Source organism: Apus apus, chromosome 1, assembly GCF_020740795.1.
Source record: "Apus apus isolate bApuApu2 chromosome 1, bApuApu2.pri.cur, whole genome shotgun sequence".
In the NCBI taxonomy this organism is placed as follows: domain Eukaryota; kingdom Metazoa; phylum Chordata; class Aves; order Apodiformes; family Apodidae; genus Apus; species Apus apus.
The window spans coordinates 97,128,961-97,150,405 of NC_067282.1; the positions used below are offsets into that span (position 1 = coordinate 97,128,961).

The 21,445-nt window shown below is 40.4% G+C and overlaps 1 protein-coding gene across 4 annotated transcripts in view; it reads right to left on the reverse strand.

Annotated features, from left to right (window-relative positions):
- Positions 1-21,445, reverse strand: part of KCNJ6 (potassium inwardly rectifying channel subfamily J member 6) — a 172,925-nt gene that overhangs the window by 23,230 nt on the left and 128,250 nt on the right. For all 4 annotated transcript variants that reach the window (XM_051644169.1, XM_051644170.1, XM_051644171.1 and 1 more), the window contains one exon: positions 19,471-20,391. In XM_051644169.1, coding sequence (XP_051500129.1) covers positions 19,471-20,391 — 921 coding nt within the window. The remainder of the gene's footprint in view (positions 1-19,470; positions 20,392-21,445) is intronic.

The window sequence follows — 21,445 nt, forward strand, 5'->3', positions numbered from 1 at the left end:
GCTAACCCACTCTCATGCTGCACTTTCCTGAAGGACTGCCATGCAGGGGCAGCACAGACAGCATCCTGCTACCAGTTGTACAATTCAGCATTTTGAGCTGATCAGCTCAGGCAAATTTGAGTTGATGTAAATGTGGCCTTTGTGTGGCAGATCTGCCTTAAGGGAGGGCAGCAGGGAAGATAAGAAAACTTCCTTTACTTTTTCTTTATTTTTCTATTTTTTTATCTTTCTCTCCTTCCCAGAGAATGACAGCTTGCTTGTATGTCAAACTGACAAACCATCAGGTATATATGGAGCTGAATGAAGGCTGTTATTTGATAAGGGGCTCTGACAGGTTTCCAAACAATGGCAGTGTCTTAAGATGGAACCTGGAATATTTAATTAATTAATAGTGTAGGTGCTACATAATTCAGTTTTCATAAACCTTCTTTGCTGTAACAGCTGGAACATTCCTCTATCTACTCATCATGCTGAATTCAGAGGGACTGAATAGAGCTGAAAGATATTGTGAAAAGGGCAATTAATGAAGTGAAACTTCAGGGAGGTCGGGTTCAGCAAATGAAGACCTGCAGTGATTTGACAGCTGCTGAGAGAGCTGTGTGGAAAAGAAGCTGAAAGTCTCACAAACCACAGAAGTGGTTTGAGATTACATTCTCAGCTCTCAGTTCAGATCCAAGACACAAAATTAATAAACTGGTGTCACTTGACAAAGTCTGTACTTACACATGAGGGCTGATATAAAAGTATCTGGAACTCAGTAGAATTGATTGCAATCCATGATGCTGTCAGCACAGATACAAAGCTTGAGGTGAAAAGCTGTAGGTCCAAATTGAAGAGATATTTTTCACCTTTGCTTTCTCAGAAAGTAGTCCAAAATTTTTCTCCTGTGACCCATATGAGGGACTCAGCAGCAAGGGGGGAATCAGGCATATGAGTCAGACCTAATTGCTCTTAGCTTTAATGGATCGGATTCACTTGAACTCTGGTTTGGAGATAGGTAGGTGGGATGGCCTTATGGAGCCTCCAGGAGAAAATTTGGTTTGTAAGCTGTCCATTATCTAATGTTTTGGCTAGAGGATGCTGGATGTAAGCAAGCTAGTTAAAATAATGGAGTATTTTTCTGTTGATCCAGCACCATGAAGGACACACAGAGGGCAAGGCTCCACTTTCTTTCTGATGGAGCCAAGGTTAGATCTGGCTGACACTGGGCTCACACTGGGACACAGGCTTCATTTCTTTGTAGAGAGAGCCAAAATATAGTAATAAATAAAAGTGTCTCTTTGTCCCAGAGAGAAGGAAGAACCAATTCTCCGTTAGAAGGAAGGGAATCTCTTTTTCATTCCTGAGAGTCTACTTCAGTAGCACCCACACACTGTTCCTTGTATTGGAAACTTTATAACTTCACTTGAAAATCATGCCTTTTTGATGGCAGTGGAAATAACATGACTTTTAAACAAGTAGAGGAGACTGTCATTGAAGTCGAGCCAGTTATGTGGGAGTCAGATGATTAAGGTAGATATGCTGTAGGTGGGAAGAAATACTATCATTTGGAAAAAATACTGTATTTTGAACAGGTTTAATGTTCTCTTCCAGGAAAGGAGGGTTGTTACTACTAAGTACATTATCAACATTAGATGCAGGGCTGATGTGCCTTCTGTGTAATTGTTCACATGCATGCAAATTGCCTATAAAATGAGTCTGAGTTCTTACTGAGTTGTACAGCTGAGGTATAGGGGGACTGAGCTCACTTTTTTAGATGTAGAAACAAAGAGACAGAGGTTGAAGTGAGGGAGTTGCTCTCTCACCCAGGTCACACCAGTGTCTGCCTCTCCGCAATACAGCACCCCAGGATCTATTTTCTGATGCATTTATAAGTTCTGTTTCATTCTTATTGGATTGATCTGACTCCTACCTCAAGGCTGTGCAATGCTCTTCCTATTTTTTGCAGGGGGACAGAGCTACTCCAGCACGGATAACTCGCACCTTCCAGGATTCGTGGGCTTTGAGTCATGTGGGGGTCTCAGGCTGGCCTCTGAGGCTTCAGCCCAGCAGCCTTAGAGAGGCTGTTGTGTTGGTGTGTGCCAACAGCCTCTTGATTTACACCTTGGCTTAAGGCACGTGCTGAGGACCCTGATGTGCAGGAGTGCCCAAAGCTGGCACCACTGGTGGCAGCCCAGAGCAAGCCAGAGGCAGCACTGCTGGGAGACTGTGCTCCTGTGCCTGAGCTACAGCAGCTGGGCATCAGTTGATGCCAAAAGGTCTGTTCTTGTCCTGAAGCAAGTCTCACCTCTGAAGCTTCAGGTCCTCTCTTGGTGGCCCACTGAAGATATTTTGCTTCTGGAGCATGGCTTCTTGACTGGGCCTGTTCTTTGTTTCTCTCTGTGGATTCAACCCAAAGCCCAGTGACACCAAAAGACCTGGATCTGAACATTTTTTTCCTCCATATCTTATTCCAATGTGGAAACAAAGAGCATTTTGCATAATTTGGGATTTTTTAATTATTTTTTTTTCCCCTAATCAAATGGTCTTGCTTTCAATTACTCTAACCTGAGAAAGGGGGGAGGAAGTAAAAAGCCTACACTGAAAACTAATGAATTCATCATCTGAGATAGATTTAACGTAATATCATATGGTCTGGATGCGAGAAAATCTCAGTATAGTGATAATGCAAGTGTAACAAGCACTGTTGGTGATGCAGTTAGACCTAATTCAGTGCAACAGGAATTTTTCTACTGATTTCAGTAAACTCAGGGTGTTCTCGCACACACTGGCAACTGCTTCATCTTAGGGTCTCAGCATTTTAATATAAACCAGTGTCCTCTGGGTAGAAGCCCATAGCAATACCATTCAAAATGCTGTGTTTTACTATCAGAATGGTTTTGTGTTGTAAACAAAACTTCTCCACAAGTAAATTTCATTTTTTCCTCATTAACAAACCTGTACCACTTTCAAACTGGTATAAGAATAAAATAAAACATAGTCTGTGCTCTGAAAACTTTGTGTCAGGTTGTAGAAACAGCTACTTTTTTTCTTAGCACAATTACTGGTTTCTGAGTTTGCACTGGAAAAGATAATTGGCTCTGAACTGCAACCAGAATGACAACCAGCTGCTGTGTAACAGCCTTTGATGTTCTCTATGAGCAAGTATATTTTGATTTGTAGCAATCCCTCTACTTTTATCCAGCCTTTCTTCCCACATCTGTAAAAATCACATCTACAAAATTATTTAGAGGACCCCCTTATTGATTTGTCACCTGTTCTGGGATTTGAGTGACCATTGGTATTTGTTTGGCTTCTGTCCAAATACTTTCCCTAGTACTTATTGCAATCTTACAAACTCATGTTTTCTAACAATCTGTGGTTAAAAATGAATTGAGAAAAATAACATTTTTTTCCTCAGCAGACTGCAACTCTTTTCAGGGTCCCTTTAGCACCAGGCCTTTAGATTCATGATAATTAAAGTTAAAGATTTTACAGTCTGGAAAACAGAAGGGTACTAACTCAGTTAAAACATTACTTTCATAAGATTTTCTAGACTGAGCTTGGTGTAATTACACAATGTATATGGAAAATACAGTTGCTGTATATTATCACCATCTACTTGGAATACCCTCTTTACATCAGCACAGTTTTATTATTCAGTTGTAGTGTGATGCTACAGAGTCTCATAATAAAGATATGATAACACATATTATAATTTCCAATATGTATTTATAAGCCAACTTGCTTTTTTTTTTCTTCACATCACCAAATGTACACTGAGTGCTAATCTCTGCCAGTAAATCTGTTCCTCCTCAGTGCTATTTTATTTTCCTTTTGTTTAAACAACCTACAGGTATGTTATGTGTTTTGTCCATTTAAGTAAGTTATGTCCATCCTCAAATTATATACTAAATTGCTTTAAAATTGATTTTTCCCTATCTTCTCAAGTCCTTCATAGTTGGAATAGTGGAGATAATGCAATATCGTACTGTAGTGTAGGGTTTTTACCTGGAAGGTGTCTGGCTAAGGTGTACTACTCTCCCAATGGCCAGTGACAGCCCTGTTCTGTTATTTTTTGGGAAATGAGGCTGAAGGGTGCTACCAAAGGGCAGACTCCAGATGCCTCAGGACTGCCTGGAACTCCATGATGTCCCACAGGTGTGATACCTCCCGCACCTGTGCAGGACCGTACATTTTTTTTGTGTCCTCACATCCTTCCAGGTGCCTGGGGGAAAGCACAGTGTGTTCCCAAGGGTCTGGGTTGTAAAGAGAGAAGTGCCTGCCTGCCTGATAAAGAAGGTATCCATAAAACCTGTTTAACATCACTCTGTATCTGTTGTATAGACTCCTGAGAGGCAAACCAGATACAGAAATCTTGCTCTGGAGAGGATGACAATTTGAACTTCTATTCTGCAGCTGGGGCTGCTGCATTCTGCCTTACTCATCTCTCTAGGCTCCTTTCTCTCAGGTTTTGAACCACCAGTCTTTGGGTGACCACAGAGCAGCGAGGAAACAGCTGTCCTGTGAGATGGGTGTTTTGACACCAGTGCACTGAACAGTCTCACATTTCCATCACACACTCAAAGCAGTGGCTCATGTTAGGTGCAAAGAGCATTGGATATTTATTAATTATGTTTTTAGAAGTTACTTCTTGCTCTATGTGACATCCAGGATGTATAGTGCTTGTCTTGAACAATCCAAGAGATAAGTGATGTACTTAGGCACTCAGGATATCTGTTGTTTGTCTTGAGACATGTAGGAGTTAAACAAGATTTGTTGATGGACTAAAAAGATATCTCAGCAACCCACCAAACCATTTTACTCCACTCCCCCATGATGTGTACCTGAGAACCGGGGAGTTTAGTTTGGGACATGCTGAGATTGGAGACAAAGGAGTTCTACATCTGGTGCTGGGAGCAGAATATCCAGTGATAACCAGGCCTTGAGATTCCATGAAAACCACCGACTTAGCAGGAAAAAATAAAGAGTGTCAGTCTCAAGCCACCTCCTAGGACCGAACCTCCACTGCAATAAACTAATTCTGTGGTGCCAGTTGTCTCAACCTCCTGTTTTGCAATGGCTGATCTCATCAATTAGCCAAACAAAGACTATCTGCAGGACATGGCCCCAGCACCATACCCCCCCAACTCCTATCTTGGAGGAGCATGGAAAAGATACAAGGGTTTTCTCACCTGTACAGAGAGAAAACTGGGGGTGGAGTGGGCAAGAACTGTATACAAATCTGGGACACTATGAGTGCAGGGAAGCAGTTCCCCACCGACAGTGTCGCTGGACCATGGTGGTAACTATTCTCGCACTGTCTTCTGCATCTCTGCTTTCTGCTTTCTTTTCTGTCTCTGTTTTCCTCCTTATCCTACCTGCTCTATTGAATTTGTTGTGTTACTCCAGTAAAGTTTGTTGTGCACATGATATCTGACCTCGTTTGCATTTTAGTTTCACCATTTGGGATCAGCTTTACACCTTTTCACAGGTTCTGCAGGACAACAAAGGGTGCAGCTGCTGAGTGGCTTATCCCAGGAGAGGGAAGGCAGAATCCAGCTGCACCAGCCTCCCGCTGCGGTGAGGAGTGTTAGAAAGCAAGGGGGTTCTGCTTCATCTCTCCTAAGACAGCACACCAGCCCCTGTGCCTCCTGGTGCACCTGATGTTGTGTTACCTTTGTTTTGTCTTGGCAAGATCATAAAAAAATTACCACATGTCCAAATACTGGATCGTGACACTCTGTCTTCATTTTCCCAAATTTCGGGAGCTCTGAGGTGGGCTTAGCATAAATAATTGCTGAAATGTCAGAAGAAACAACTCAGACAAGAATCCACTTTGGCTGAACAGATCTCTCACATCCTCAGGGACAGACACCATGACTTAAATATTTTGTATATATTTTCATCCAGCTGTTTTATACACACACACACACACGTGTGCACACACACACCTATACTTTACCCAGATTAATGTATAAGATGTATTGCCATAGCAAGTTAAAGACATGTCTCGTACCCTATATCTAAATGACTTTCAAGTGTCATGAGCCATCTTTCCACTTTGTTGCAATTCTTCATACCAGTCCTCCTCAGTCACAGAAATCCCCTTTGGGGTTGGTGCAAATCAGGCAATAATTTTTCACATCTATCCTCTGTGCTACTATTGCATCAGTGGAGATTTACATTACTGTTTTGGTCCCCAAAAGACGAATGTCATCATTTTGTGTTCCCTCCAACATGGGTTTCCATGTCACAGTGGAGCACTACATGAAGCTGGAAATGAAGGCTGGTTTAAGGGCACGGGAATGGGAGACTCATAGCACTAACCTATCATGCCTTGGTTGTTCTGTAGTCCTCAGATAAATGATGCTGTGTAAGTTGTTAGATAGAAACTACTATGGTTATTTATTGCTTTCTGTGGATTTTCTTTCGGCTGCCTTGTAGTCATGAGTAAAACTTGACTGCTGTCTTTTCAACATCACTAGTTGGGCTGTTCGGCTTTTCAGAAGACTACTTTGAAATATTAAGATTGTCTGTCTATTGAATCCTTCTAAAAAGAGAGAATATTAAAAAGTTAGGAGAAGGGGAGCATGACAATGCTAGAATAGCATTATTATATAGAGTAGACCTCATATTATAAACAGGTTTTCATATTTAAGAAACCTCCTTGCTTCTGAAGGAAGAAGGGTTCAACCTGGAAAAAATGTACAGAGTAATTCCTGGGGAGATTTGATTTGTTTTTCTCTCAGTTTTCTTCTGGCCTACTTGATGGGATAGTTACACAGCATAATGAAAAGAGTTTTGAGAGTGAGTGGATGACTGTCTTGGCTGCCTTAAAAAGGACCAGCCTTGAGATCTGTGTGCATTTACAAGAGTCCCTAGCTCTCTGCTCTACTTTTGTTATCTTTTAAATGAAATCACTAGCACATGTTTGTAGTGGACCTGCTATACTCAGTGAAATTTTGGCTCTTGGTTCCTTTCTTTCTAACAGATTATGCACTAAACCACATATGACAGACAGAAAGCATGGAAGGAGGCTGTGAATTGAGTACATAAGAAAGGGAGACAGAGTAAGGTATATTTTGATGGACTGAGCATTTTCATACATAGCAGCATTTGTATTTGCTGTGAACAGCTTGTATGATTAAAGATTAGTTGTGGCTGCCTTTGTGGAATGGCTTGTTCCATCCGTATGCAGAAGAAACAGTGGCTGTGGAGAACAGAACAACTGCACGAGTGCTGCAATATGATGTTCCCAAAGGAAAGATACCTGCCTGATACCATGGTTCCTCCCATAGGTATGGAGTCTCCTCAAACAGTATGAAGTCCCCTTTTAATAGACAAAACTTCCAGTATGGGTACTTTATCTAGATTATAAGTGTTTATCTGCTTCTAATCTTCCATTGCCTTTTAAATAGAGTCTTAACTGCTTCTTCTTTGAGGCCATTCAGGAGCTGACAGGTATTGCGCAGCTCAATTTATTCCTTTAGGGTCTTAATTCAAAGGCCACCAGAGACTGAGACCTACTCCACAGGTTTGGGAGAGCTCTGGATCAGGCTCAAAGCTGTAAATTAAACATATGATACACATTTATCAGAAGTGTTTCTGGACTGGATTTCCACCACTGATGACTTTTGAATACTTGAATGGTATTTACATCCCTTTGCGAGGTAAAGGCAGACGCAGCAAGGTTAAGATTAATTCATGTTCAGGTCTTGAACCCTGGATCTTGACTAATTTAAGAAGGTTTTAAAACCCTGTTGTAGTTGTATTCAAGCCCTGAGGGGAGAGTCTTAAAGAAGAGTTTGAACAGTTATAGAGTAAGCTGTTCTGGAACACAGACAGGCAACTTTCATTCAACTGTTTCTAATTCAGTTGAAAAATAAGTACAGGTTCTATTTTGAAATATTTGCCTTTGAAAGGTTGTAGATCTTTGCCTCATTATTCTTTGCTGTAGAAAGAAAAATAAAAAGCAATCTAATTGTAAAACCAGAAAAGGGAACAGACCAGCTGTTCTTCTGGGCAACAGTTGGAGGAGGCCACTTGTGAAGGGTGGGTTTGTGCTCCTTCTGTATTAGCTGCTGTGATGCCTCCCTTGAGCTGATGTCAACATCTCTCTCTTGGTGTTGGCTCCCTTTCCTGCCCTGTCCTGCACCACAGGTCGTGATGGAAGTGCGGCGAGTGACAGCTTTGCTGTGGTCTCGACCCACAGCTGTAATGGTACTTATAGTCTATATTTCTAAAATGTATACTCTACAAAAGTGATCTGGAAAAGACTGAGTTGCTGTAATAAGGGCACACAGCATGAGGCCAGATCAATCACTCGTAAAGCCCCAAAGCTGATAAATTAGGTGCTGGCAAAATGTGGGGCAGTTGTGTTGTGAAGGCAGATGTTGGCCTTTGTCTTCCCAAGAGGGCCTGTCCTCGACTTGTGGTAGAAGAAGGGCATTTTCCTCAGACTGCAAAACTAAATCTCCTCCACTTCACAGCTGTGTAGATGTCACTGCTGCCTTTGAAGCAAATTTTTGGACAGACAGGAATCCTTGATTGACTCAAGACCTTTGGCTTTGGACTCTTCTACACTTTTTCACGGCATCTGTTACAGTCCTATTGGCAGTCAAAAACTCATTGCTGAACTTATTACCTGAAAAAGTATCTAATTTCTTGTCTTCTCACTGTAAAAAGAGACTAATAGAAAAATAATCTGAAAATTATGAAAAGGGAAGGGGAATTTTCCTAACTTGAAGATCCAAGTGTAATTGAATTATACTTATGCAAGAGTGAAAAAAATGAACTTAATGACTGGTGAAAAAAAGTGCCAGCACAATTTAATTGGACTGGCTGAGTCATATATCTTTTTTGTGATGGTTGTGCTTGGCAGCTCTGCCATAGTCAGATTGATTTTTCTTCTGTAGCGGTAAGCCTCTGTCTCTTCAGTTCACATTATACTGCATCAGTCAGAAATGTGGAATAAAAGTTGGCAACCCTTGTGTGCCTTAGGGTTCCCCTCAAAGACTAATCTTAAACGTCTTGACTCTGTTGTTACATACAAGGCTAACAGTCGTGGTGATGATAAAGACAGTAATGATGATGATAATAACAATAATGATAATTGAGCAATTACTTGTAGTTGAATTTTGTATTGGTGGCTTGAATCACACAAAGCCTGGCCAATGGAGAGAGAGGCAGGCAATCACAGCAATGTTGGGTGCCCATCTCAACCTCCTTCACTGTCTAAAGGGGCAGAAAGATGCAAAAGAGTGTGACTGTGGCCAGGGGAGTGAGACAGCCTCCAGGACAAGTAGGGAAGGCTGTGAGTTAGTGCAATCATTGGATCACTATTCAAAGCCTAATTGTCTGATGGAGTGCAGCCTTACAAGTTTAAAATTTTTTCATCCATCAGACCTCCTGGAGTAAAGCTTGGTTGCACTGGCTGACTGCATGCCCACAGCAACAAATTCATGCTCCCTATTCAGTTCTGCCTCCCCTCTGAGGCACTGCTGTCTCCAGTGGCTCCAGGTGGCCACAGAACAGCTTTAAAGTATGTAACAGAATTTCTTAAATGGCAACATGGGAGAACAATGCAAGTTGTTAGTGCAGCTCTTCATTTTTCAAAGCCATGCAGTTCTTCACAGTTATAAAATACTGGGAGGAGCTGGTTTTGAGTTTTGTAATCACAGACTAATTTAGGCTGGAAGGGATCTATGGAGTCACCTGGCCCTACCCACTGCACAGAGCACAGCCAAATGGCTTGAGTTGCTCAGGTTTATGCAGCCAAATTATGGATATCTCCAGGGAGTATGATTCCCCTGGGACCCTCTTTAAGTGTCTTACCAGCTTTATTTAAACAAACAAACAAAAAACCAGACCAACCCATTTTTCCCAGCATCTACTCAGAATTACTTGTGTTGCAACTTCCACGTGTTGCCTCTTGTCCTGTAACCCTGCCTCCATCTTCTCTGTTATTTCCCACTAGGTAGGTTCACATGGTGAAAACATCCCTTTTGTACTGTCCTTTGTCTCAGGCTGAAAAGTCCCAGCTTTCCCCTCCTCTCCTAGTGCATGTCCTGTGCTCCAGCCCCTGACCATCTTTGTGGCCCTGCTGGACTTGCTCCAGTTAAGTCCATGTCCATCTTGTACTGGGAAGCCCTGAACTGGACACAGCACATGGAAGGTTGCCCCACAGGTGGTAGATAGAGAGGAACAGTCAGGTATGCTTCTACTAACACAGCCCAGGAGGCAGCCAGGAGACAGTCTTTATTCCCCATAAGGATTTATGTTGGTGCATGTCATTCGCTTGTTCAATAGCTTGTTCTAAGGGTTGTAGTTTAATGAATTGCCTAGGACTGTGTTTGCAGAGACTTTCACTTATTTTACTCTGATTAATTTAGTGTGGGAGCAATCTTCATTGTATGTGTGAAACTGAGTCCATCCATCTTCTCGGGAAGCCTATACCTAAGTGCAGAGGTAGGCAATCGCTCTTGCTGGCTTTCTTCCTCATCTCGTCTTTTCCTCTTCTATTCTCACTGTCACATTGGTAATATCAGGGACGTGCTAGTTTCTTCCAACACCACTTAGTAACAGTTATGAATTCAATGACAAATCCCTGGGGCTTTGGCTTGCCTATTAGCCTTTGCCAGTGCCATTAACTGTCCTGAAGCAGATGTCTTGGCTGCCCTTTCCCCTCCCTTTGCTATGATAGTGGCCTGCATTCACACTGACCTAACTGTATGACATCGCCCTCCTCTGGTGCTCAGGGTGGGAGGTAAACTCCTGATCATCTCTCTCTGAGGAAATACAGTTCATGGCTTTTTAAAATTGAACTGCTGGGAGGAGTCTGCGAGCCTACAGCCTGGCATCCTTTGCAGGGCAGGAAATCCCATAGAGTGTGTGTTACCTTCTCCACTATTACTTCTGAGAAGCCGGTGGAGCTGATCCAAATATTCCTTCTGAATTGGTTTTCTAAACAAAAGTTTTGTCACAATACGAACAGGAAAATGCAGCTTGTTTGGCAGTTGTACACATTGTTACAGGAGTAAATGATTTTTATGTTAAAATCAACTTTGTAATACTAAAGTATGGGTGTTCAGCATCACTTACTGGGACAGTAGCACTGAATGTTAAATGACTTGTTAAATTAACCTGACCTGTAAGCTGAGAGCATGTCATGTTGGATACGGTTATTTGGTAGCGTATTCTCTCAGAGAAGCTCTGGACTATATTTCTTAGTGAAAAAAGGCAGCCAGCCTTCCTCTAGGTGTGCAGCACAGACTAATACTGCTACAAATTGCAGGTGGGAATTCTGAAAAATGTGTGGCTGCTCAATATAAGCAGCCCGCGGGTGGATGCTGCAGTCGGTGCCTACACTGCTGCTGGGATGTGGGCACAGGCTCACCAGCGTGGTGTCACTTGGTTCCTCTTCAGTGACACAAACAAGCAGCTCTCTGAAGCTCCTTTTTCTGCATGGATTAACTAGGGGTCAGCTGCTTTGTAGTGTCAGGGTGGTGAAAAACTGGCAGAGCACATCAGTGAGTCTGAACTTGTGCTTGATTTTCATTGCAATGCCGTGGTTGAGACCACTGAAATTCTTTGTGATTTTTTTTTGCTGGAATGCCTTGAGGGCTTTTTTGTGTTGGCCTCAGGAAACTCAGTAACTATGCCATAACAGGAGTTTTTAGTGCTGGCAGCAGCTTTCTAGCTTAGTAAACATATACTCTTCAGTCTTCTGTCTTTTTCATGTACTTTATGTAGCGAGTTGGGTTAGCTGCTGTCCATAGCCACCTTCTTTTTAATATGTCAAATGTTAATTTTAAATTTCTGATAGACTTATCATCCCTGCTTATTAATTCTTCAATTTATCAGGTCACTTTTAGCTTTACAGTTACTATTCTATTAATTTTTTTGAGAACTTTCTGCTGAAGATGAACAATCTGTCTGCTTACATTCCTTAAAATCTGATACATGTAATTTTAGAGAGGTCTTCGTGTTGTTAAGGAGTGTCATGTAACATGTTTCTCTTTCATTCCGATTCAGTGAGACAGAACAGGAGTCAATATTACACATTTAGAAGTAAATAAGCACCAAGGAGTGAAATTAAAAGATCTTTTAGAGATATGGACAAGAAATATTTCCCGCAGTTTTGGAATGCAGGCTAATTAAGAATGCTTCATATCTGGAGATCAAATGTGAAAGAACAAGGTAATCAACTGGAAAGAATCAGTTCATTTGGGCAAAAGTTCCAGGGGTGAGACACTGCCCTGACTCAAATAAATGTGTACCTGGGATTTCACCACAGGTGCTGAGGAGCCTTTCTATCCAGGTTGGTAACAACCTTGGATGACCAAAAGCAAAAGTCTAAAATTATAAATTATAGACACATTTTTCCTTTCCCAAATCAGCTGTTTCAGTGCTGACTCTTCATTTACACTGTTCCAAGATCAAGTGAATGAACTGAGCATGCTCAGGTTAATAGCTATTGTCTTTTAAAGTACTTAGAAATGTAAAAGGCACTTCATTGTCCTGAAGAACTTCTCAGAAAAGCTCAAAAATCTCTTCTCCACTTTATAAGCAGGAGAAAAATGTTCAGTGAGCTAATTCTGCCTGGGGAACCCTTTGACCTGGCTAATGGTGCTGTGCCCTTTGTGGAGAGTCATTCCTTTGGTTTTGCAAAGAGGAGATCTTTGTCACTGAGACTGTGCGGGCACAGGGGTCAAAATCGCTGCCTAGCACAGCTCAGAGTCTATCTTCTTAGTTCATCCAGTAATACACAGTCATTCCTTGGTGTCTGAGCCCCAAGGACTCCACAGTATCACCTTCTCAGGTGCCTTGCTTTTGTGCTAAAACTGCTGTAAACCACAGCTGCTTGCAGGTATGCTTAGAGGCACTGTGTTTGTTAATCATCTGATGCCACAGTGCTTTAGGAGGAGTCTGCTGGTGGTGGATGCTGAGGTCTGGGCTGGTCAACGAGGAGGGCACTAGCACAGCTTCCCACAGTGCTCTTCTGCTGGGGAAAAGGCAGCAGGGCCAGTGTTACAGAACAGCTTAGAGAGCCTGTAATTCCACTGGCTGTGAAAATCATGAGCACTGCAAGAAATAATGTGTGTAGGCACAGGAGTGAGAAGGACTGGGGGCAGAGACCATCTCTCTCTGCATGCTGCTGTGCTAGGAAAGGGGCAGTGCTGACAAGGGTGGTCTGCAGGAGTGTGCAAAGAACTGGAAACTATCCTTCCTCTCTGCCCAGAGTGGCCTAGTAGAGTTTGCAAGGACATCCAAAGTGAAGCTCTTCTTCTGCAAGTTTGATTTGTGTTCAGGTCAGAATTATTTAATAATATCTAATTAGCTGTAAGGAGCTGTTTTTTAATATGGAGGAGTCTCAAACCTATTTTTTCAGTGATCTTTTTAAAGTATGAGTTACTACCTGAATCTGAAAAGTGTATCTAAACATTATAGCTGAATATTGGTGGTTGAGGGAACAGCTCTAGTTGTGAAGAGCAGAGCGACTAATTGGTAAGAAAGGTATGAAAGATGGACAATAGGCTATTTTTAAACACTCAGACACGTTTGTATAGTACAGCACTATTGAGAGAATGAAGCTGTTAAAAAAAAAATGTAATCCCTTTTCCCTGCCTACCATGAAAGTGATACAGACTTTTTCACCTAAGTTTTGGTTGAAATACTGATAATCAGCATATCTCTTTTCTCATTAACTTTGCTCTTTGACTTCTTTCCATTTTGCAAATTGATTTGACTATTGCGAAACTCTAATTGCCTCATTTAAGCCTTATAGTCTCCTTCACTAAATAGACTGATCTTTTCTGCCTGTACAGAAAGCATCCTGAAAGAAACATCACAATGAAATTGAAGTGCCTTTCTTTGCTGGCATTCAGAACTCCAGCTCACAACTGCAATCACTCATGCTGCCATCCCTAATTTTCCGTGTTAGAATTGATAACAATGAAAAGTTTTGTTAGAATTAATAAAAAGAAAATATGAACGAGGAACATAAATGAAAAGGATTGCTGGCAAGCAGTAGGGAAATGGGGATATATGAGAAGGCAAATCTAGATATCCAGGTCTAGGACCTAGCATTGAGAGATATTAAAACTCTTAAAGCAGAAAGAAAGAAAAACTAAGGACTGGAGAGCCATTGTATTCTGACCATTCCTGAAATGATGCTGATTCAGCTTAGAGCAGAAACCATTTATTTTTAACCCAGTTTAAGCTGAATTTCAGTCAATGTAGTTTGGTCACATGCCAGAGCACAATCGAATCTACCAGTTGCCTTGCAGAAACACTTGGCAGGGACAATTATTGGTTCCTTTCTTACTTTCATCTATGTCCCCTTAAGAAACAATCTGAGAGCATAAACATCTCTTCTTTGAAGACCAGTAAAAAATTGTAGTGAAAAAGTGTAGCCCGAGCACGGTTTATTTGGAGAGAGAGCAAAGGCTGCTGAGATGTTTTGAAAAGTTGGAACTGCTAACATATATATCAAAGGGAGGTATTTGTTAGGACTGGGCAAGGGCAAGGGATAAATATAGCAATTTATCAGGGAAAAAAATAAAGAAGACAATAAATCAGTCCGTTAAAGAGCTGTAGTGAAGAGTGGGAACAGCTTTATACAATGTTCGTCTAGTCGATAACATCATTTACTGTATAAATAAACATCCATATGAACTTTTTAATGCTTTCCACAGCTGGCAAGTGTGTTTGTTTATGTATCTATAAACCATTCTGCAAGTACTGCTCTCAGGCTGCCCATGTGTCAGAATTATAAATGCACCCTATTACAAACTTATTTGCAAAATTATCCATATGGACATAAAGTGATCTGTTTAGCTTTGTTGCTTACTTTTTTGACAGATACAAATGTGTAGATACTTTTTTTTCCTCAGTACTGTTTCAGTTTTCATGTTTTTACTTTTAGCCAGAGAAAATTGTTAGAGTGTCATCTAGTGCACTCTACTGACCAGATACAACGTCACAAAGTTTGACCATCTTGCTGGTTTAAGTAGTTTGAAATACTTCATATTCCTTTTCTGTTTTAGAAAATGCTGTTTTCTGTAAATTAATGCAGATTTAGAGGAGAAATTTGAACCAGGCTGATTCGGGAGTCACCTTACCAACAAGGCTATGGGCTGTTAGGATACTACTCCTTTTGGTTTTTTTTTGGTAAATCCCTCTCTCTGAATTTCTGATTCTTTCTCTCTCAATTTCTCTAGCTACTGTAACATACATAATTTTCTCATTTCACCTCCAAAATGTAAAAGACTTTCCTTTTCTTGGTCTTTGTTTATTTCCTATGTCAGAATTATGCTTTTGGAAGGCTTGTTTAAATTTAAAAAATGACTGGTTTCTTTATGATGATAAGACCTCCTTTAAAAAAAGGTTTCACTAGGCAAAAAATTTTCTTGATTGTAGATTTCTTTTTTGATTTAAAACAAATAAACAGGTTCTTCAAATCTGAGCTTTTGTGCCTGCTGTTTAGGGGAGACAGGGCTCAGGGTCTTTGAGCCTAAATTTTTTTGTTAGTTCAAGGAAAAAAAGATGATTTTATCCAATGCCATTACTTTAAATGTGCATATACTCTAACAAATGTCTTAATTGATGTCTAACAAATCTCTTAAGTGGTCTCCAGAAAACAGTATGAAAATAGTGGTGGCACTTCAGTATAAATCAACTGTTTTGAATGGCAAATATCATATACTGCTGAACTGAGATTGGTGTGTTAGTCATGTTCTTCCCAGTTAGTTAATTTACATTTAATGTTACAGCTCTTCCATAAGGAGTGGAGGGATGCCAGAATCCTACTTTTTAGGGCTAAGTGTGGGACCAGAGCCTTTGCCGGCATGGGGCTGTTTTGTCAATGCCACAGCTGTAGTCTGACACTAAAAAAAAGCACAAGCTTCTCAGAAACAGCTTCCTGGTTAAAGGTGCATATTACTTTAATTTTTTGCAGAGTTACTATTGATCCTTCCTTTGCGCTGGCACTCCTACCTGCTGTTAGCACAGAGAGAAATGAAAGTAGGGCTGCAAAAGTTGGAAATAACAGATATTTGTTTCCTTCAGATATTGCAAATCTTGGTTGGACTTTTGCCCTCTGAATGCTTGTTGGTTGCCTCATGGCAGCCTACTGTACTTCACAGCATGACTGGGTTTTTTGGACACTTGAGAGATGTACTTCGGTATCAGGAAAACACAGAAGTAAACCCTTGCAAGAGTGTTATCCTTTGAACCCAAAGGGTTGTGTGTGTTTGAATTTCATTGTAAATAATGAGGGAAAATTGCATATTGGAAGGATCCATAACAAGCATTTTAAAAAACAGTATTTTGTCTGAGTTTTTGCTGATGTCATGTGAAGTAGTCAGATTGACTTCATGTCTTGTTGAAGATTTCACCCTCAAAGTGATCTTCATGGTAAAATGAATGTGAATAGTCAAGGTATAGTGATATTTCCTAAGCTGATCTTTTGGTATCTGCCTTAGTAAAGACATACCTATCACTTCTTGCATCTCAGAAAGGTATGGTGAAGGATAAGGAATTCGGGGGTCCTTGATTTGATCTTTCTGTTGAATTTTAGTTTGGTTAATTATTTTAAATTTAATTTAATAAGATGCATTATTCTTCATTTCCTGTCCTAGGATGCAATGCAGAGCTCACATGACACTACATAAACAGTTGTGTTTCACAGGAGATAGACGCACTTTTAGAGCCTTTAAGGTGGAAAGTGTCATATACATACAGAATGATATCACCTGCTCAGTAAAAGTTTATACAGAATAATATCACCAAATAATAATAGCAAATGTATATACTTACCTTTTTTCTACTGTGTTGTGTCTCATTAAAGGGGTAAATGTTGACAAAGTGGGGTAGCTCTGAATATAAAGAAAGGATTGCTTTCACTGGTCAAACTTGAGAGCAGCTTATGCAGCTTATGCTCTCAATCTTATTTTGAGCACTTAGCAAAGATACCAAATGACGATACTGCTGTACTTGAGGTCACAGTTTTTGGGACATAAAATTTAGCTTTAAGGTTTTATATCCCATGACTTTGATCAATGTTGACAGGTATGATGGGGAGTGTGTTCCTTGCTCTCCAGAACTGGAGATCAACTTAGAAGCAAGTTCTTTTCTGCTCTCATTCTATATTTGGTGTAATAAAGAAAAGTCAATATGTGATGGCTTAAATTAGCTTTCAGTGTTTGCCAAGATGTAACCGGATAATATTTTAATTTAAAAAAAGAGAAAATCTCTAGTTTCAGTAGAAAGTTGGCTTGATTGCACATTCAACAAAAATAACCCATTATATGTGGGCAAAGCACAGAAGAAGTGGTGACTTCCACACAAATGTGTTTTAGAAGTTGTGCTGTTAATTACGACATTGATCTTCATGATGCGATAGTTAAGCAGCATTATTTGGTGCCCTCTCCTAATTTCTTGTGTAGCTGTGTGCTAGAGAGCCCACCCAAACTGAGCAAAATGAAGCAGCTTAAAATGGGAAATGTAGCTACCTCTCCATTGCCATAGTAACACCTTAATCCTGGATGGCTTCAGTGGGTTTTCAAATCACTGCATCCAGTTTCTTTGTTAATGTGGACTCCTCTAGCATTTTAGGTTACAATTTGCCAGCCTGAGCAGTCTGAGAGGTAGACCCCTCTGGTGAAGGCTGTTACTGGCTGAGTGGAAGCTGGTGGTCAGCATCATAGCAGCAGAGGAGAGCCCAGAGAGCTTTCTGAGTGTGCAGGGCAGAGGGTGAGGGAAGGGAGGGAAGGTTAAACAGGGAAGAATGACAAGGCATAAGACAACAAAGCTATATTTGATGCATTGTAAACGTATACTGTCTTTTCACCTTACACGTATTTTTGATGAGATGTTTTTTATTCTTCTACTACTTGCCAATCATTTTTCTGGAAAACATGGTGTTCAGTAAACCTGAAAATAACCACTGCTCTTTCGGATGTCAAGTGCATTTACCTGCAACTCAGAAATTCCAAAATGTTTTCAGCTAGCAAACAGCAATTTCCCCATCATCTCTCCTGAAGGTGATGCGGATGTTTAGAACCTCTTTGCCTACTGCACATATCAGAAACACTAAACATTTCATCTTGATTTCTCTTCAGTACCACCTACTTCCTGGAAAATCTGGAAGCCTTGTATTTACCACTTCAAATTCTGTGCCAAGTTCCTTTCAAAAAAAATTATATATATATATATATTTTTTTTTTTTTTCTCCATTTTTGTCTCACACATTTATTATATGGTGACAAATGCAGTTTTCTTCTGACACCACATAATAGATGTGTGAAACACACACACATGTTCTAGTAAGAGACTGCTCTTTATTTCCTGGCTCCAGTTGCAAAACAGGAGTCAGGGTTAGAAAGGTTGTACCTCTGTCAGATATATGTAATCTGCATCCTCAAACTTCTCTAGCTCTTGCTACAGCACTAGGAAAAAATGGTGAATCTGGTGCTTCTGTTTCTGTGTTTCAGTGTTTCCTTTTCCTCAAGCACATCTTTTCTCGATTTTACAGTCAACATCCCCTTATATTGATTATATTTACTCACTTTAGAGTTTGATGCTCTTAATGGGAAAAAAATAATAATCTCTCCAGCTCATAAAACAAGTATACCAGGATTCTGACTGCAGGAGGTGCAGCAATGTTAGAGAAATCATCCTCCTACTATTCTGTCTTTAGTACAATGAAGAAACTTTGCTAGTCCATTTGCTGTGAATTCCAAGCACTGTTTTCTCCAGGTCAAGTGATACGTGATGTCCTGCTGTATAATTGTAGGTAATGACCAAACAGCCTCTTGACAAGACCGTGGTGTTGTAACATTCCTTATTTATATATACCAGCTTTAAATATTCTGTATGCTTTTGCAGCGTGTAGGGGGCTGCTGTGAAATACAAAATCAGACAGATCTTCTGTGAACTAAAGTGGAACAAGCCCCATATTATAAGTTAAAACAAAACAAAGCAAACAAACAAGCAAAAAGAGAAAACTGAACATATTATCACTTCTTACTGGATCCAAACAGGCTGGGAATTTCATGTGTGAGGCAGTTATTCTGCAGTTACCTGCATGTGACTGAATGCAGCAGGAACTATGGTGCTTCCCTGTTAATCACAAACAGAGTTTTGTATTGATTTTTTTTTTTTTCTAAAGCATTTTATCCCACAAGGTCCTACTACTTGAGGTATTCCTGCAATAGAATGACAAATAACTGGGTGACATGCGTGAGAAATTTAGAAAATGAGAAATGCTAAACCGTTTTCCAAACAGAGCAGAAACAACACTAATTCCATTAGGCAAGATGGAACACACAAACTGGGCATGCTTTTAATTTTGAAGCTAACCAGATAACTGTTATCTTTTTCAAATGTATCCAGTATTGAAGCGATTCCTTTAATGTGAAGCAAACCCATTGATTTTCCTTTCTAAAATTAAAGCATTTACCTTATACAAAGTATAAGAAATGTTACCTGTTGCCTCCACCATTCCTTCTAGGATTACAACAATTTCTAGCTCCTCTTTGGGCAACTGGGCTTTGGAAATCTCCCAGAAAGGACTCTGCTGGTTAATTTCATGGCTGATGATCAGTGGTGAAACCAAAAAGAGACGATCATCCCCTGTGTAATAACCTACGTTGATATCTGTCTGGTTGAGTGGTATAAATTCCCCCTCCTTTGTCTGTTTGGATTTGATCAACTTGGCTCGTATTGATGCCTCTACAATGTGTGAATTCCTAAGGTCTCCTACTCGGAACATTAGACAGAGCTTTCCATCCCGCATGGAAATAACTGCATTTGTAGAAAAAACCAAGGTTTCTGCCCTCTTCTTAGGTTGGGATATTTTCACAAACATGCAGCCAACCATGAAAGCGTTGACGATAGAACCTAAAACAGACTGCACTAAAAGCAGAATAATTCCCTCGGGACACTTGTCCGTGATGACCCGGTAACCATACCCAATGGTGGTTTCTGTCTCGATTGAGAACAAAAAGGCTGAGACAAACCCATTGAGGTTGCTGACGCATGGGGTCCACGTGCTGTCCCCTATATGATCCATATCTCCTCGCAAGTAGGCAATTAGCCACCAGATCATTCCAAAGAAGAGCCAGGTCACAGTGTAAACCATGACAAAAATCAACAGGTTGAATCTCCACTTGAGATCGACTAAAGTAGTGAAGATGTCAGTCAAGTAACGGTAAGTCTCTCTGACATTCCCGTGGTGGACGTTGCATTTCCCATCTTTCCTAACATACCTCTGGATTTTTCTCTTGGCACATTCTTTGTTTATATTTTTTGGCAGATCCTCTCTAGCTTGTTTGGGCAACTTTGGCTGATGAATAGTGACAGGGCTCTCTATGTCCTGCTCCATTGAGTCTTCTTCCAGTACGTTAGCTGCCATTGAAAACAAACAAACAAGAAAAAGGCAGGCATTATTTTTCTTATTATATCTCTAAGTCAACACAAAACTTCTTCCTGTATTATGGGCATGAAATTGCTATTAATCAATAAAGTTATTAGCCGTGTTCTTTGTTCATCTATTAAATGCACTACACAAAAGTCAAATGATGTCAAGCATCCTCAATTTATTGCTAAATAGAAATATTTTGAAGGAAAACTCTCTCATTTCTTATCTATCAGGTCATCCTATCCACACCTATATTTAAATTCTGTAAGATGTGTTCAAGCAGATCTTTCTTCCCCTCACTCCCCTTTACAGTTTAATAAATTAGGTTTCTTATGCACCAAGGAAGATCTTCTGGGATACAGCAGATATAAATCAGGGAATGGATTTGCTTGGGGGTTCCAGTCCACAAAATGAGCACAGAAAATGAGCAATTGTTGAGCTGTTGTATCTATCAATTGCATTGCTATGGGGAAAGTATTAAACAAGTATAATCAGTTAAAAAAACCCCAGCATTCTTTAGAAAGAAACAATCCTACTCTTGTTGAGGGGAAAGCAAGATTTAGTATAATATATACCAAGAACAATTCAAGCACATTTCCACAGAAAATCAATCAACATTTCCCTGTGTCTTACAAGCATTTAAAACCCAGAAATGACAATAACTGTTTTTTTTTTGTTTGTTTCTTTTTCGGCTTCCCAGGCTTCAGAGATAAATCATTTAACCATGTTTATGTTCCAGAAAAAAGATTTTACTGAGGAAGAGAACGGTTTAAGGGAATGGGTTTTGCACAAAGCTGAGTATCTGGGGAGGTCTGGGGTAAATGTTGTCTTTCCACTGAAAACCCTACTGCAGTCTGGTGATTCTTCCTGCAGGGATTTCAGCTCTTAAACCTCTAATTTTCTCCCTTCTGGCTAACTGCTATCATTCTGGTGCCAGGCTGTGAAGGGAAAAACTTCTGCTGGCTCTGCCTAGATGCTTGGCTCTGAATACAGTAGCACTGATGTGATGTTGTACCATTGGTTTACGGAGATTCTCTTTCT